The sequence below is a fragment of the Typopeltis vanoorti genome, chromosome 2 (assembly GCF_054136105.1).
Source record: "Typopeltis vanoorti isolate ZY-2024b chromosome 2, IOZ_Tvanoo_1.0, whole genome shotgun sequence".
In the NCBI taxonomy this organism is placed as follows: Eukaryota; Metazoa; Arthropoda; class Arachnida; order Uropygi; family Thelyphonidae; genus Typopeltis; species Typopeltis vanoorti.
This window is the reverse complement of record NC_143550.1, coordinates 157,754,416-157,771,511: the sequence shown is the minus strand read 5'-3', so window position 1 is coordinate 157,771,511 and position 17,096 is coordinate 157,754,416. Positions and strand designations below refer to the sequence as shown.

General features: G+C 34.5%; 1 protein-coding gene and 1 non-coding gene across 2 annotated transcripts in view; both read right to left on the bottom strand.

The window, feature by feature from the left end:
• Window positions 1–17,096, bottom strand: part of LOC150109564 (protein Obscurin-like) — a 1,271,613-nt gene that overhangs the window by 1,087,659 nt on the left and 166,858 nt on the right. The window contains exon 17 of the mRNA XM_090402667.1: window positions 11,294–11,472. Within this exon, the coding sequence (XP_090258793.1) occupies window positions 11,294–11,472 (179 nt within the window). The remainder of the gene's footprint in view (window positions 1–11,293; window positions 11,473–17,096) is intronic.
• LOC150109567 (U6 spliceosomal RNA) lies at window positions 7,361–7,465 on the bottom strand. Its single transcript, XR_016550578.1, has one exon. It is a non-coding gene; the product is annotated as a U6 spliceosomal RNA (small nuclear RNA).

Below are 17,096 nucleotides of genomic sequence, written 5' to 3'. Positions count from 1 at the left end.
AACAAGTGTTCTCTGCCAGGTTGGCAGCAAAACGACCCAAAGGAAGACCAGGATATAGGTGGAGTGATACAGTACAAAGTGCCTTAGACGATAGAAATATAAGATCTGATAATGTTGGAGTCTTGACAAGTAACAGACTGATTTGGAGGAAAATTGTAGATAGGAAGTTAGTAATGATGTAATTTTTTTCATGTAGTAGTATCATATCCTGTACACCCCTTGAGGGTATACAGGATATGATAGTACATGGCAGAAATTTGATGATGATTAATGATGATACTACTTTTTGATATCTAATCATCAAATATCCTCATATCCATCCCCATTTGTTACAATTTGCATAAGAGAGTTCAATGTGGTATCCTGTTGAACACTTCTGCAAAATCCAGCAGTAGCATCACATGCCATTTCTTTTAATCAACTCATCGGTCACTCTATTATAAAAAGTTTGTAAATTATTAAGGCATTACCAACCGTTCACAAAGTTATGCTTTCTCCATAAAGTATCATATTCTTATCTAACCATTGCTGAATTTTTTTCTTTGATAGTTTTTGCAATACTTTTATCAACATTCTTGGGATTTTCATTAGTCTATCATCTACCACCAGAGTTTTAAAGCCTCCTTTATGAAAAGTAATTTATGTAAGAAGAAAAAAAGGATAGGTGATAGAGCTTTGTGGCACTCCTGCATTGGTAGAAAAATCTGAGAGAGAAAGTCTTCCACCATGACATATAGAGAGAAATTTGCTATCTAGTATGAAAAGGTGATGGCAGTTCTCTGAACAGGCCTCTATGCCAAATCAAATCAAATGTCCTAGAAATGCTGAGTATCCAAAGGTGGATTGAACAAAGGTTCATTAGACTTAAAATAGCACAATTCATACCAGATCATTGGGAGCTTAACTACCAAAATGAATCGGGTGGGGGAAAAAAGATGACTGTTATAGGCCTTCAGTATTTTAGAGAGTAAGAGCAATGGTTCAATACTTTGATAACAGAAGTTTGTCTCACTTTTTTTGGAAGAGGCTGAGTATAGGATATAGCCATATCAACATGGGATAGATTGTAGCCAAGTATGAAAGAGCACAGAAACTATATAGGATAGGAGTTAGTTCCAAAATGCAAGTTTAAAGTTACTATCAAAATCATCAGCAAAATGTCAGTTAATCAATGACTACCAGTTTGGATTTTGCTATTTCTTATCTATGTTATTCACGATTCTGTATGCAGACTGATGTCAAGCTTTTATCTCTACCGATACTTGTAATATTCGCAGACAGATATTACAAGCATCAGTAGAGAGAGAAAGAGGCATAGAATAATATAGAGAAATATCTTTGCCAGCCTGGTTGGCCGAGTGGTTAGCATATCTGCTCTCCAGCCAAAAGGCTGCGGTTCGAATCCCGCCTTGGGCATGGATGTTTGTGATTGTCTGTGAAAGTACTAGTGGTGGTAGTCGGCAATAGATGGCATTGGTGGTAGATGATGAAGGTTGGTGGAGTAGTGAGACGAAGAGTTGTAGAGTAGATGCCCTCCCTCGATGAGTCTTTGGACTCTCTGTGGGTGTGATGTAATAATAATAATAATAATAATCTTTAGATAAAATATGAGAATTCAGAAGTGGAAATGAGGAATGAAAGTATACATGCCGATGAGAAAATTTCGGTAATACATTCAGAACAAGGTTTGAATCAGAATACACCAAAAAAAATAATAAATAAAATAATAATAATCTGACCAAAAAAGAAATAAGCATATAAATTACAGAGATTAACTATCTGGCATTCTAACAGTACTACCAAATGGAAATGGAATAGCATCATACCAAACAAGGGACAGACTAGCCTGTAAAGCATGGTATGTTTCATGAGAAAAGAGAATCTGAAATTGCCTGCACAGAGAGAGAGAGAGAGAGAGAAAGGGATAAATTAGCAGCATAATCAGAGGGATTACTGATAAAGGAAATGATCAAGGCTTCAGGAAAAGGGAATAGAAATATCAAGAATTCAAATGGTTATGTATATTGTTCAAACAAATTAATTGTTACCTGCAGTTCTTTTGCATCTTGTCTACTGATAGTTCAGAAGAAGCAGAGAAAGAGAGCCAACTGAAGTTATTAAAGTTACTAATAAGAATTACTACAATTTCAGATGAGAAGAAAATCAAAACTTCCAAGGATCTGCTGAGTTAGGGGGAAATGATTATTCGCATTTCCTTGAATGTACATACAGCATTTATTTGCTATTTGATTGATCAGTCTTGAAGACTTACAATAGATTTCTTTAAAAGGATGATATCATTTGCATATATTAAAGAAGTTAAATATATTACTTTCTTAATAATATCACCCATATAGATTATAAACAGCACAGGAAGTATTTAACTTGGTATTACACTGATTTAGCATCATCATGTCAACTTCCTTTACATGAAAGGAATAGTGGAGAAGATGTGCTGGAAGTGTTTCATGGGTGAGGATCAGAAATGTGAGAGGAGTCAGAAGCAGGAAAATGAAGTGACAAATATTAATGGTGAAAGGCATGAAATATAGAGTGCCACAGAGAATGGAGTTGAAGTGAGAGACAGTGTAAGAAATATAAATGAGAGTATGATAGAGGTGATTGGAGGAATTAGTAAGGATGCATGCAAGAAAAGTAAGCCAACTGAATGTAAGATAGAGGATGTGAAAGGCTATAAGAGAAAGATTACCGACAAGGTAAAGAGAATCAATGCCAGTGAGAAAATGGTTCAAGATGTGAAAGCAAAGTGGGAAGTTTTTTTGTTTTTTTAATGGAGAGCCCATGCATGAGAGGTTGGTCAACCTATAATAAAAGTTGTGGGGGGAAACACATGTGGTGGAAGATGGAAGACTGTTCCAGAGGATAACAGCAGAAAGGATAAACATAAATGAAGAAATGAGAAATTTGTGCTGTGGGTTTGGAGCTGAAGTGTGAGAGGGTGTTCGTTAGCTGCTGCATACATTTGGTGGATTTTTCATGAAAGAGTGGAAATTATTGATGTGCATGCTAAGGAACAGAAGCTATAGAAGTATTTATAAAAGACACAGGTTCCAGAGACTGAACACTTGTGCAAAAGTCAGTGGAACATATTAGTGAGAGAGAAGTTGTCAATCAATCTAACTGCTCTTTTTCTATATAGAATCCACTCCAGACATAAGAGTAGTGCTGAATGGTCAGGTGGATTTGTGATTTGTATAGGGTTAGGAACTGTTTGAAGTTAAAATAACACCTTGAGCAAAAGGGAAAGCCTAATTTTGTGGATGTAGAGAAGGCAATATTTGTTATATGTTCGTGCCAAGAGAGATTTCAGATTAGAATCATTTTCCAAGGTGAATCTTATCTTATCTTGGACAGAAATTTGAGTATTGTCAAAGGTAAGATTGGAAGAACAGGGTTCTTCTTTATGAGAAATAATGCAGAGCTGTGTTTGCTTTAGTAGTGTTTGAAGTTGATAATTTCATCCAAACCCCATTGATTAATGTTTTGAGAATCAGAATTTAAGGTAGTAGTAGAAGTTAGAGTTCTGCAAGTCATGGTGATTTGTGCTTTGCAAGGTTTGTCAAATGAAAAGGAGGAGTGCAATGTGCTGTCATCAGCAAAACTGTGTACTAGATTGGAAGCCAGCTGGAGTCAATCATTTATGTATAGAAAGAAGAGGGTGGGCAAAAGAACAGAGCCTTGTGATAATCCATCATTAGTTGTACACAGTCAGAAGATAAGGAGCCATCCACCATCACTCAAAGTGAGCATCCAGTCAGAAAGCTGACTATCCAATTGCAGAAGTCAGGGAGCAGACTAAATGTGGAAGCTTTCTTAGTGGCCCTTTGCACCCAAACCTGATCAGAAGCTTTGGGGATATCAAGAGCAACCACTTGAAATTCACCAAACCTTTTTATGATTTGTCTAGAGATGGGTAACATAGGTTAATAGATCCTGTGTGTTGATCAACAGTGACAGAATCCATACTGTCAGTCATTTATTAGATGAGAGCCTTCAAGGTAGCGTAGGAGTTGGCTGTTGATAGTTAATTTCATTACTTTAGAATGAATTGAGTTGAGAGAAATTGGATGGTAGTTTGAAGATAAAGATATTTCACCCTTCTTATGAAGATGAAGCAAATACAGAATGAAATGAGATGAGTTATGAATATGCATGGAAGAGGCAGGAATGAGGAGTAAGGAAAGTAAAGCAAAGAGCTGTTAATAGGAAAAAATAATTAGGTTAATAACAAGACGATATTAAGGATGGATATTAGGAAGTCGTTGAGGAGAGTGAAATATAATATTGTGGTAGGAAAGATAGTCTGTTTGCTGTGAGGAGCTGAGATGGTACATGAAGATTATGAATGTATGACAGCAAAGCTGTGTGAAGAGAAAGGAGTGCATTTTGTGAACATGTGAGATGAATTTCAGGAATGGATGGAGGAGTATAAGATAGAGACAGACTGCATTTAAATGGATATAATGTGGATCAGCTAGAGAGACTGTTGCTAGAAGGGGTAGTAATGACTGCAGCAAATAGAAGATCTAAGGAAGAAGAGATGAATTAAAAGAGCAGGAAAGTAGGGCTGGAGAGTTGCAAAGAAAGAAAAAGAAAGAGAGAAGAAAGTTGCATTAAATGAAGGGAGTAAGAAGGAATACAAGATAGACAGACAGGGAAATTGGGAGAGTCAGGGTGGACAGAGAGAGAGAGAGAGAGACACTGTGCCAGAAGTGTGGATGACCCCCAATCACATGAAAAAGAGATGTAGGATTGGTGATTGGAGGGATATGAGATTAGTCACATCTGAGAAGTGGTGTTAGTGGGACTTGTCACAGAACCAAAAATTAACTATATGTTTGTTTATGAGTGCTAAAAGTATCTTAAATAAGGGGAATGAAACTGTTGCACTGATCGAGTTCATTTGCAACTATCTCATTTATTCCAAAAAATTGTTGGAATAAGTGAGATAGTTGAATGACGATGACATTCTGATAGGATACAGATGGAAGAATGAAATGTGTTTGTTTGTTTTCATGAAGACAGACAGTATAGAAAGGGAGAATGAGTACTGTTAATGATTGCAGAGGAGTTATGGCCATCCAAACTGGAGATGCAAAGAGCAAATAATGGAAGTTTTGAAGGAGTATGATGTGATGAAATATTTAGTTCGGTGTTGCTGTAGGTCGCATAATATGGAGGGCAGTGAGAAGGAAATGCAGGTAAATTAGTTTGGCAAATAAGAAAAGGGTGATCATTATGAGTGAATTTAATTATGATAATATATGGTAAGTTGAACTGCGTAAACTTTTAACCAACAAAAATAGGTAATTTCATAAATATTAAAATAAATCATTTTTTTTGTGCGTATGCATGAGTAAAACTGTTTGATTAAAATATCAAGTACATTACATAATTCATGGGTTACTGATATTAATATTTTGACAATAAATTTTTCTTTGCCACAAAGAACTTTTTTTATAGTAGCATTGTTAAGTTGGAGTGAAACATAATATTAAAGAAAATTACGTTTCACTCGGACTTAACATCATTATCACTCTCTTAGAAGAATTAATGATTTATCAGAAATGAAGAAGCACGTGTATAGAAATTTTACCTTTAGTTTTATATCTTATCTTATTTTGTAATGTGAAATTTCATTATATTTGGTGTATAGATGCTTAGTCTCAGATACTATGTAAATAACTAACCATTTGCTAGGTGAGAGATAACAACCAAAATGTGAAATGGCCGACTTCAAAAATGTGTAGTGAAAGTACAGGTACATCTGTTATGTAGCAAGGTGCCTCCCCCCCCTTCCACCGTGACGCTACGAAAGTTACGAGAGGATTCCACGAGCAGCACTTAGTACCGTGTGATGTAGAGAACGTATGACGTAGATATCAGATGACAAATGAGAAAAGTGGCACGGCATTTAAAAGGAACAGTAACGCTGCATACAAGGCTTTTTAGATGTTTTCCTGCTGCTGTATTCTTGTGCCTCGGAAGTCCGGCTGGTATGAAGCCTCCACGTGGTTTTCCTTTGTTCGAGGAAGTTACGACCAAATCACCAAGGGAACTTACCAGTCGGAAACAAAAGCCCAGCAGATCATGATAGTGGAAAACTACAAGATTCCTCCAATATGAAGTATAGAGAAAAATCGTAAAGAGTATCCAGTAAAGTGTGAAGTGAAGCGGTCAACGTAGGTAGATATCTGACAAGATACTGAAGCGGTTAAAGTAGCATACCAACAAATTGGTAAGGTGAAAACTTTATGTCTTTTAACTAATAGAATTGAATAAGAAGATTTATTGTATGTGCTACTAGAGACTCTTTGAACTGTTAAGTGATAGATTTAAGAAATAAATAGAACATTGTCTCATGAATGTACCTTGAGAGAGAGAGATATACAAGAGTTCTTAATTAGGCCTGATATATATGTAAATTGATTAGGATTTGTCAGATTGTTAGAGAAGATTGTGAATGGAATTTGATATATATTAAGAATGAAATTTGATCAAGTAGAGTGATACAACGAGACTAAGTGATAAAATGTTATTAATTAGGTTTCCTCAGATAGAAATTTATCGAAGGGATAAATAACTGTATGTAAGAGTGCTAATGCTGTACCAAAGTTTTATTGAATGATTAACTCAGTGCTTCAAAGTGTAATATATGTATTCTACTTGTAATTAAAATGTTTTGTTTAAATATAAATGTTGTCTTGCCTGTACTTAGATCCTACTGCACTTGCTCATAAAATACAGTGAACCTCGAAAGGTGGGAAATTTAGATATTATCAGGTCATAACTGCAAGTTTAAAATTTATAAATTATAAATTTTTTATAATTTATAAATTTATAAGTCAAGAGTGAATGCTGACTGATTCTAACTCCTTGGTCTTACATGCTTGGTATACCCTAGGATTCAGGGTGGCACAGCGTAAACAAATTTTCTCTGAATTTGAAAAGGGAGATAGAACCAGTGCTGAGACAAAGAAATAGGCATCTGCCATTTGCATTTCTTTGTCTCACAGAGCAACAACTTCACTCTCATCAGGGATTTTGGCCTAAGTAATAAGTATATTGAGATAGAAGTTAAAAGATAAATGATAGTAAGTCAAGAGATAGAAAGGGCCGTAAAACACAAGGGGACGACACAACAGCATACTTCATGAGATGATTTCATATAATTATGTATAAAATCCTATAGTTCTGCAGATATCTTGATATCCGTAGTCCAGGATATCTTGAAATGATTTACGCACAGTGTAAAACAGAAAATTGGATTTATAATAATTTTATTATTACTACCTAAGACCCCATGGAGTCAAAGACTCATCAAGAAGGTTCCTTAAATAAAAATGTAGAATGCTTCAAGAATTTGCATGTCATCCTTGCACAGGAGCCATGCTAATCTTCTCTGTATCATTCCAATTAGAGTATATCTACTGTGATCTTATGGATTTTAGAACTGCATCTGAAAATCATGTTACCATCAGGTGAGTATTTAGCAGTAATCAGACTATTATCCAAAAGTAATAAAACTCTGACTTTCCAGTAGTGTTTCTTGTAAAAAATTCTATAAAATGAGATAATGAAATAAAATATATATCATATAATAAAATTAGAAATACAAACATCAGATGGGGGAATTGTATGACAGTTTAAAAATACTCTACATTGACTGGATTGTTTCACAATAGTCCTTCAACAATTACAAGGCTCTTCAATATTACAAAAGACAAATAACATGGGTATTTTATTTCTTAAGCTCTACTAATCATCCAGAGATAGCTGATCTGAAATATTCTTTCAAAATATAGCATACACAAAAATTCATATGGAATAAACAATCACACATTGGTTCTTTTGTTATTTGTTAAAAATAAACACATCATTGCAGACTGTATAGAATTCTTTCTCAAGGCTTTTTTGTTCTTTAATTGTTCTCTTTTTTCTCCTTATTATTAGCAAATTAATATTTTGCTGTAAGAGATATTTTCTCTAATCTCTCTCTCCCTCTCTCTCTCTCCCCTAAATTTCTATAACATTTATATATATCATCATTCCTAGCTATATTCCTAAATTTTGGGACAGAAACATGAACACATTATATAGTCACAGCTAGAAATTTATTCAGATAATTTTATTATGAAAATTAAAATATCTTTATAGATCTAAAAAGAGGTGTACAAAAGAATATTGATAATTATTATAGCCTATAGAGTATTTAGAAATATCAAGAAATAGTTTAAAATGTAAAGTAATATTTTACATGTTTTTATGCTATCCTTAGCATTATATTACAAAGTAATAAAACAAAACAAAAAAAAACTCACGATAAGATAAATCTGAAGCTTTCAGTGAGTTCATTTTTATTTCTTATTATGACCATTTTATTTCTCATTATTTCTGACAGGAATAAAATAAAGCATCGATAGCTATGTTTGCAGATGGCTAAATAGTTCTTCAAACTTAGAGGTTGTGGGTGATTGGAATTATGGATGAAGCAATAAATGCTATGAGGGCAGTGTAATGTGTCTTTTAATTATATGTGAGTTCTGGTCACTTTGCCTATTGTGCAGAATGAAAAACCTGAGTTTCTGAGAGGTAAAAAACTCTGTCACCACCGTGTAAAACTGAGTAACTAACCTGTAGCTGAAAACCCTTATGGACTCTTTGCATTGTAGACAGAATTTGAAACCCAGGTCTTTCCAACCAAAAGAACATCATCATTACCGAGTGGATTATGGAAACTTCCTCAAATTTAGAATGTTACTTCTGTTGAGTTACTGATACCACTACAATTTCAAGTACAACTAATAAAATGGAAAATGAATATTTTACTTAAGCTCTTTAAAAGGATATTTGATTGATAACAAAAATAAATATGCTTGCCAAAGTATATAATGTTGTCCAATTATTACAAAATAATTTGATAACCACAAAAAATAATAATAATAATAAAGACTTTAAACTAACCTCTGTGATAATTGGATTATAACAAAATTTATGCTTCACAATTAATATCCTAGAAAACAGATAATGCTGGCAATTGGAAGTGTAGTAATAGTAGTAGTAGTAGAAGAAGAAATAATGATTTTGAATATTTATATTTTCTTTCTCTCTCTCTCTTTTTTTATACTAGAGAGAAAGAGAGAGAGACAGAGCATATGAATAAATGAAAAACAATATATATATATACAGATGCATCAAAAATGAAATCAGTTACAACACAGACAGAAATACTGTCTGTACTTTTACTTAAGCTCTTTAAAAGGATATTTGATTGATAACAAAAATAAATATGCTTGCCAAAGTATATAATGTTGTCCAATTATTACAGAATAACTTCAGCCCAAAGGCCAAGAATACCTACATAGCCTGCTAGGGGGCACCATCAGGACTTTTAGGAGAAATGATAGCTTACTCACTTTGTCCTCATTTACTGTATGTAGTGCCTGTGTGCACGTGTCTTTACTATAAGTTCCTTGAAAATGGCAACGTGATGTTGCCGAAATATTGGAAACATATATTAAAGTTTAATTTAATTTGTATTCTAGTGTATGTTGAATTCCTTAAGTGAATTAATAATCATGTATAACTAACGTATAAGCCTTTCTACGAGGAAGACAGAAATACTGAGTTTCAAAGGGAGGGGAATCCCACACACACACACACACACAAAGAACGAGAGAGATGCCCACAGATGCAGCTGATAGTAACCTGTGGCTTTTAGCTATCCAAAAATAAAAAGTACAGTGGTATCTCGCTAATCCAAACTAATAAAAACCATGCTCGTTCAGATTAGCAAAAAGTTCGGATTAATGAATTTCCCCCCAAGAGACAACAATTACTAGTGTTTAAGACAGAAATAATCAGATTCTAATGGTACATCAATTTAATTCTGTAAATAAATGAAGTAACTGATTTTAGTAAAAAAATTAGTTTGTATGTACCTGTATTGTTGAGGATTCTGATTTAATAAAATTGCATAGTTCAGTACATAAATTAATTTGTGTAAAAATATCACTTTCTTGTACGTTTACTTTCTTCTAAAAAAAGTTTCACAAAATAACACAAAAAAAGTTTTATTTCTTTGTAAAAAAGTCATTAATTTTCTTTTGCTTCTTAGAAGCTAAACTTTTTTCGAATGCTTCTCAGAGCTGCATTAGCAATAAAATTTTGTGGAATAGATTATCATTCTGCTTAGCCCATTCTATACACATATTAAAACTGTCAACTGCCTCTTCATGTTTTACTTTTTTTGTCTTCGAGTTCTTTATCGTCAGCATCATCTTCAAATTCATTCTGTAGCGTCATATTTATAATTTCAGCATCTGATTTGATTTCGAATTCACTTTCGGTTCTACCTGTAATCCATTCCCTAACATCTGCTTGTGAAATTTCAACATCTGAATTTCCACTTTTATGTGTATCACCGTAGTTATCTCGGTAAATTCTAGAAGACCACAGTTTTTCATTATGCTCGAATTGCCTCAGGTTCGATGGCTTCCCAAGCAGCAGCAGCAACTGAGAATGCTACATCCTTAATTATTAATAGTACACAAAATAATAATACCTAATAAATAAATTTTTTTTTTCTTTCAAACCGCAGTTCGAATTACTGGAGGGTTCGGACTAAAGAGGTTCTGATTAGAGAGATACCACTGTAGCAAAATTGGCTTTTGCTATTTTTTTTTTTTTTATTTGTCTTGTAAATTAGGTGTTGTATGCTACTACCTGCACAAACAACCTCATTTACAGAAGTGAAGATGTAGAAAAATATGTGAGCTTAAGATAATAGTGAGATCAGGAATAAAGTGATGAAAAAAAGAATTTTATATTTACATATTTACAATGCTTTAGTCATGGATATTTAAAATAAATTTATAATTATTTAGTTAACCACTGTTCTTATAATCAGTAGAGTTTAGTAATAATTTAAATACTGTTTAGAAAAGTGGAATATTTGATGTAATTAATTTGATTTAATTAATTAAGTCTGGTTTAACTTTAGACTGGATTTTTAAAATCTTACCAGTCTTTTCCTGTTTAAGACCAAAGTTTATACTTTAATATTCTAATCATGTAAATGTTCAATAAAACACATTCAAAATGATATTCATAGTATCCAGGCATTTCTACATAATATATCATGCAATTATTTTTTGTCATCCAAATTCATTTCAAATATATGCATATAGAAATAGATAAATTCATGCTAACTCTATTTTAAAAACAAGCAGATACAAATGCCATGCTAATATTGCATCTGGATTGAAGCTACCTTGAACAGTGAGCTCAGCACTGCATGAAATTTTCCCACTAGAAGTGCTAGCAACACATGTATACAGGCCAGCATCATCTGGTGTAACATGCTGAAATAAAAGAGCCAATGTATCTTCTTCTTCATTAAATGAGACTTTAAATCTTTCACTTGCTTCAAATTCTTTTCCATCCTTTAGCCTCCAGGAAGAAACAAAAAGAATAAGTATTAAATTTTGTACATAACTTAACAGTTAAAAATGAATAATATTCATTTTATTATGATGATTAATACTGATTCTGTTTGAGGCTCATATGTTGATTAATATCTATTATACAGTAAGTTTTTTATTTGATTTTTATTTTTAATTTTTTTACAGATCACATGAATATCAAATACTTTCTAAATAATAAAAGTGGTAATTAATTATCATCATAATAATATCTTTATTTACCACATCTTCATGGAAGTGAGTTGCAAAGATCTTGATGCATAACTCACCTCCACAACAGATGCAGATTTATATTTTTCAGAGTAATATTATGAATTACTGTGAAAAAATTTCAGAGTAATATTATCAGAGTAATCTGCAAGAACCAACTTATTATTATTATTATTACGGGCAACTCCAAGGAAGTTTAGGCTCATCGAGGGAGACCCTAAACATCATGTCAACAACAATTCAGCTTCCACACAGTATCTATCATACTTTGCCTTGAACCCACTCACAGTCATGGCACCCACAACAGACTCTGGCAACTTATTCCACTCATTCACTGCTCTCCATGCAAAAAAAATCTAGTTCTAACATCTTTGCTAACCACATTCTTGCCCAGTTTCCATGGATGGCCCCTAGTCCTCCCACCACCAGACCTGTTCTGAAAAATATCTTCTGAATTAATCGTATAGAAACCCCTTCAGTAATTTGAATGTCTCAATCATATCACTCCTCTTCTGCCTATCAATCAATGTCTGCAACCCACAAATCTTCAATCTGTTCTCATAAGGTTCATTCCATAGACCAGCTATCATCTTGGTCACTGGCCTCTGGATCCTCTCTACCTCCTCCCCATCAAGAAGAAACCCTGGCACCCAGATCTGGGCACAGTAGTCAAGATGGGGTCTTATTAAGGCTCGATACAGAGGAACAATAACTTGCTCGTCTCTGCTCGTCAAAGTATTCTTCAGTAACCAAGTGATTTGATTAGCTGATTTAGCCACTTTTGCAATGTGCCCCTTAAACTTCAATTCCCTATCCACCCCCAAATCCCTGGCTTCGTCAATCTCCTGGAGTACAGTTCCACCAATATGGTATAGTGCTGCTAATCTTTTCACCCCCCAAAATGCATAACCTTACACTTTACCACATTAAATTAACAACCATTCTCCTTAGCCCAGTCCCCCAATCTATCCAAATCATCTTGCAAACTTTTGACATCATGTGCATTCACTATTGCTCTACCCAATTTTGCATCATCAGCAAACAAATGAATGGTTCCTCTCAGATCCTTTCTAATATCATTAATGAACAAATTAAATAATAGTGGTCCAAGAACAGAACCCTGCATCACACCACTAGTCACAGGCCGTCTTTTGGACTCTACTCCTGAATAAACTACTCTCTGATATCTCTCCGTCAACCACCCTTCTATCCATCTCACCAACCCTATATCCATCCCATACTGCAGTTTGCTGATTAGAATTCCATGTGGTATCCTGTCAAAGGCCTTAGCAAGGTCCAGCAGTATGACTGTAAACCCATTACCCTTATCCAGTTCAGCCGTCACTGTGTTATAAAATGTGAGCAAAGTTAGTGAGGCATGATCTACCCTTCACAAAATCATGCTGTCCCCCATACAGTATCCAGTTTATCATCTATCCATTCCTGTATTCTTCTCTTGGCTACTTTCTCCAAAGCCTTGACAATGACTCCCGATATGCTGATCTGTCGATAATTTGCAACAGCAGTCTTGGAACCTCCTTCATGCAGTGGTACTATTTTCCCCTCTTTCCATCCCCTCGGGACTAACCCAGAAAAAAGACTCAAATTAAACAAAACGGTCAACTTGCTTCGATAACAGACATGGATTTATATTTTTTATATTAATATTACTATTATTATTATTATCAGACTTCCCTTCCACTGTCATACACAAAGCTCATCAAAGCATATCTCAAACTCATTCACTATCTCAATACTCATCATACTCTTAAGCAATGCATTCTAATCACCATACATTCTTTGGCCAAAACATCTACTCCTTGCTCCTCTGAACAACAAGAGACAATTTCTGGAACCTTCTACAGATTCCATGGATGGTCGCTTGTTGTTCTCACCCCACTTCTATGAAAAATCTCTTTCACCCAATAATCTGGTAAAAGCCTTTACCAACATAGTGGTGGAAGAGCTAGAGGACATCCATAGAAACTAAGTGAGAGTGTAGTTAACAAGGATGTTAGAATTAGGTTTTTTGCTTGGAGATTGGTGAATGAGTGGAATAGGATAGACTGCCAGAGTCTGTTGTGGGTGCCATGACTATGAATGAGTTCAAAACAAAGTATGACAGATACTGCACAAATGCTGAATAGTTCTTGACTTGATGTTTAGGGCCTCTCTCAATGAGTCTAAGGACTCCTTGGAGTTGCCTGTGATAATAATAATATGTCACAATCACATTCCTCCCTCCTCCTCTAATCCAGTACTCTCTAAATTGCATTTCCTCAATTTTTCTGCTTATCCAACATTACTGAGACCATAAACTACCTTAGTAAATTGGCTCTAGACCCATGCCAATATACCTTCATCCTTTTGAAATTCAGAAGACCAAATCTGCACACAGTAATCCATAGGTAATCTGATTAATATACAAAGGAACCATAACCTCTTTCTACATATCAATCTCTGCAAAATCTGTTGTAATGTCCTCACAATTTTAGCAATGTAACCCAGTACAAGATTTACATTTTATGTGGATCTAGGCTAGAAATAAGTATGAGGATGTACTTTTCAAAAAAAAAACTTATCAACTATTATGTGCTATTAAAGCAGTGTACAGTGAAACAATTTGCAGTGGTTTAGAAAACTGTTTCCTGAATTAGAAGAAATTATAATAAAAATTATATATACATTTTTTTTCTAGATTTGGCACTTGCAAATTCATTAAAAAATTTATTTTGCAAAGACTCTCACCATTATAACAGCTGTTGACAGAGGTAGAAACATAGCTAAAACCACTACGAAAAAGGGTAGAACATAGAATAATGGTGAGACAATATGTAACAATGACTGGGCATACATAAATTATTGCTTATAAAAGTATCATCCTTTGTAGCAGCTGTTGTACACGTATTGCTCAGATAACTCATTATTTTTAGTAAATATCGGTGATATCATTAAATATAACTGGTTGTATTTTCTTTCCTTTTGACTGTATTGTTTAGCCATGACTATTACTACATGATATTATTTCAAAAGCATTCTATGTTATGAAACTGATGCATTTGAAAAAAAATGGTGACCAAGATATCAATGTTGAATGATATTAATATGCAGAATTTAGTGTGATGTAGCAAGTGTGTCATGTATTCATTACCAAGAGAGAATGGTTTGTGGTACAAGGGTGAGAGTGGAAAGAATCTTTGTCAGAAATGTTTTATTAGTGAATGCAAGAAATGTGAGTAGGGCTAGGAGCAGAAGAATGAAGTGACAGATATTAAAGATATAAGTTGAGATCACAGAAGTGTTGTGGAAAATGTAGCAGAAGCAGTGAGTGATACTGTATGAAATATGAATGAGAGTTTGAAGGAAGTGATTGGAAGTAATAATGTGGATGATGAGATGCCAGTGCAGAAAGAAAGAAAGTGCATGCTTATGCAGACTCCTTCACAGGACAAAACATGAGTTCAAGTGACTGGAGAAATGAATGGCAGGAGAGAGAGAATAAAAGAAAGGGTGAATGGGAAAAGAATAAAAGTGCAAGAAACTGGGAGAAAAGAAATAGCATTATATAGAGATTCAATGATGAGAGATATACTTAATGAGAAAGTGATAAAATCATGTTTCCCAGGTGTGAAGATAAAAGATGTTAGAGAAGCTGTAAGTTTGCACAAGAAAGAAGTGAGCGAGTTACTTGTTATGCCACGCATAAATGATTTGAATGATGAAAAAAATGCAGTGAAGGAGGATATGAAAGAATTGTTAGAAGCAAAAATGAAGAATAAGAAAGTAAAGATTGTGAGTTTGCTAACTCAGATGATATGAGAGAACTGAAAAGAAGGACCATGATGGCCAATGAGAAGACTGTGCAAGAGGAATGGTGTACAGTTTATAAATGTATAAAGTCAATTTAATGGGAATAAGAACCTGACTGACTTAAATGAATACTTAAATGAATTTGGAGTTAGGCGCTTAGAGAAAGTATTGTTCGGTGACAATGGTTCATGGAAGTTCAAAACCAATTAAACTAGAGATAGGAAGCAATCAAGCATGTGTCTATCCATCCCTGGAATAAATGAGCGTGGGTGCAGAAATGACTGTGCAAAAGTAGCTAACCCTGGGATAGATAATTATGAGTGCAGGAATGATTTTGAAGAGATGGGAGCAGTTTCACAGGTTTTGAACCTGAATGGGCAGGTAATAACATTATGTAAGGGTAAATGTGGACCCAAGGGGATAGTGAAATGCATATACATGAGTGCCCGAAGTATCAGAAATATCAGAGTTTTTGGCATTGATCAACTGGACTTGGCAAAGAATTATTGGCATCAAGGAGACCTGGTTATCTGAGAATGATGTAGTTACAGGAATAGAATGTAATGGATATTGTATTTTCAGAGAAGATAGAAGAAATAGGGCAGGAGGAGGAGGAGGAGGGGTATTATTAATGATAGCTGAAGAACTTCAACCAATAAAAATAGAAGTTAAGGAAGATTGTAGATCTAAGGGAAAGGGTTCATTTGAGGCAGTATGGTGTGAGGTAGAGGTCAACAGGACAAAATATATTCTTGGTTGCTGCTATAGACCTGGGAGTCCAGAAGAAGAGATGTGGATGAGTGCAGGCTGAGCAATTATCATGGGCGACTTCAACTATTGGAATATAGATTGGAAGGAGAAAAGGTCACATGGCAAAATGAAAATGGAATTTATACAGTTACTAAGGGATAATTACTGGAAACAGCATGGGACAAGAGATTTGATTTAATTACTGGATGGGACAAGAGATTTGAGAGTGTTGAATCTAGTCATAGCATCAGAAGATATATCTATAACTACAGTAGCAACCCCACCTCCAATCAAGGAAAGTAATGGCAGTCTTCTTCTGGGAGGTTGTTCAACATGTGGAAATTTCAGTTTTATGTGGAACTACAAAGCTGGTGATTATGAAAAACTTAGGAAGCAACTTGGAGCAGTGCCATGGCATAATAAACTGCATGGAATGAATGTTATTAGGGCATGGAAAGCAGTCAAGGATTGTCTGAGTGAGGTAGTATCAGAGTGCATACCTAGTGTCAGGAGGATAAACCGAATGGGGATTAAGTGGATGAGTAGTGATATAAAGCAGGATCTGCAAATAAAGAAAGCACTGTGAAAGGAATATAAACAAAAAGGTGATCATTATGCTCATGAGCAATATAAAGCATAAGAAAGAAGAGTAACTAGTATAGAGGAAGGCTAAATCAGATTTTGAGAGAAAATTAGCTAAGCAGGCTAAAGTAAATCAAAAAGTTTTTTTTTTTCCCTATGTTGAAAGTAAGAGAAAGAATATTATAGAAAGATTACTTTACTTAGTGATGATAGTAGAAAAATAGTTCAGTGACTAAGTGA